This window comes from Buceros rhinoceros, unplaced genomic scaffold (genome assembly GCF_000710305.1).
Source record: "Buceros rhinoceros silvestris isolate BGI_N320 unplaced genomic scaffold, ASM71030v1 scaffold26226, whole genome shotgun sequence".
Classification (NCBI taxonomy): domain Eukaryota; kingdom Metazoa; phylum Chordata; class Aves; order Bucerotiformes; family Bucerotidae; genus Buceros; species Buceros rhinoceros.
This window is the reverse complement of record NW_010417310.1, coordinates 1-1,228: the sequence shown is the minus strand read 5'-3', so window position 1 is coordinate 1,228 and position 1,228 is coordinate 1. Positions and strand designations below refer to the sequence as shown.

The window sequence follows — 1,228 nt, the reverse complement described above, 5'->3', positions numbered from 1 at the left end:
CGGACACACATGTTCAGCGTGCGCTTGTCGTTTACCAGGTTCCGTAACTAGTGTTTTTAAGGTAGTTCTAGTCAGCTCTGTCCTGTGACAAGAGCAGCTGCTGGCGTTGCCGGTGTGTTCAGCCTGCCTGCGGGGTAACTTGCTGTAAGATCTTTCTGCTGGAAGTTTAGGTTTTCTGAAAGGTTTTGAGCGATTTACTTGCTGATGTTGAGATCCCCCCGCCCCGTGTTCTCCGGTATTTATTTCCCTTTATTTGGCCAGCGTCGTGAAAGCGAGGAGGTGATTTGCCATCAGTGTAACGCTGTTCTTCTGACCATTAAAATCTCTGACGTTTTGGGAGAGTCTGTAAAAACTCCCGAGACAGTGACGCGTGTTTTTAAACACACGGCAGCGAAGAGCAGACCAGTGCATTATTTTTTTGTAACTAGATTTGAAGTGACTGAGCATGTTTATTCCTGACTATTTTTTGTTTTCACTTGGGTGTGCGTGTCTGCTTGTTCCCGAAGGTTTCATGACGTACCTGGTGGAGCCGCTCTTTGGGGAGTGGGCCCGGTTCTCTAACACGAGGCTGTCGCAGACGATGCTGGGCCACCTGGGCCTGAACAAGGCGAGCTGGAAGGGGGTGCAGAGGGACCAGTCCGGCGGCGGGGGCGACGTCGGCCCCGCGTTCGAGGAGATGGACTCAGACCTATTACCTCAGGAACCGCGCTTGTCCTGACCTCAGTCTTCACGACAAAACTGCCTCTTCTCCCGGTATCCGCACGGTTGGGCTCAAGCAGCCGCTGGGAGCCCACGGTAAAACGGTGAAACGATGCCAGCATTATTTATTTCCAAGTTTTCCTTTGACAGAGACCATTTGAACCAGGATTTTTTTAAACGGCAAGATCCGAACACAGAGCAATATGCACACGCCTCAGTTGGTTTTCGCTCGGAACCTTGAATATGCAAAGCACAGCAGTGACTGAGCCTTGGAGGAACAAACCACGAGAGCTTCGTCGTGCTGCGGGGCTTGGTTTCTTTGGGTGAAATTCGGAATACGGTCTTCAAACCTAAGACTCGAGACGGGTTGTTCCACTTCCCTGGCACTGAGCAGGACTTGTGCAGAGCTGCTCAGCGCGTCCCTCCCGCCCGGCCCCCGCTGGCACACGGAGCTGTGAAGTGCCCGTCCTCTGCTGCCTCTGGCGAGACTCGATGTTTACAAACGCACTCTGGAACTCTGGGCTCTCTT

At 52.8% G+C, this 1,228-nt stretch overlaps 1 protein-coding gene across 1 annotated transcript in view; it reads left to right on the top strand.

Moving 5' to 3' along the window:
- The window catches only part of PDE7A (phosphodiesterase 7A), a 26,639-nt gene extending 25,861 nt beyond the window's left edge, over positions 1-778 (top strand). The window contains exon 13 of the mRNA XM_010138164.1: positions 507-778. Within this exon, the coding sequence (XP_010136466.1) occupies positions 507-718 (212 nt within the window). The 3' untranslated portion in view covers positions 719-778. The remainder of the gene's footprint in view (positions 1-506) is intronic.
- Positions 779-1,228: the final 450 nt, after the last annotated feature.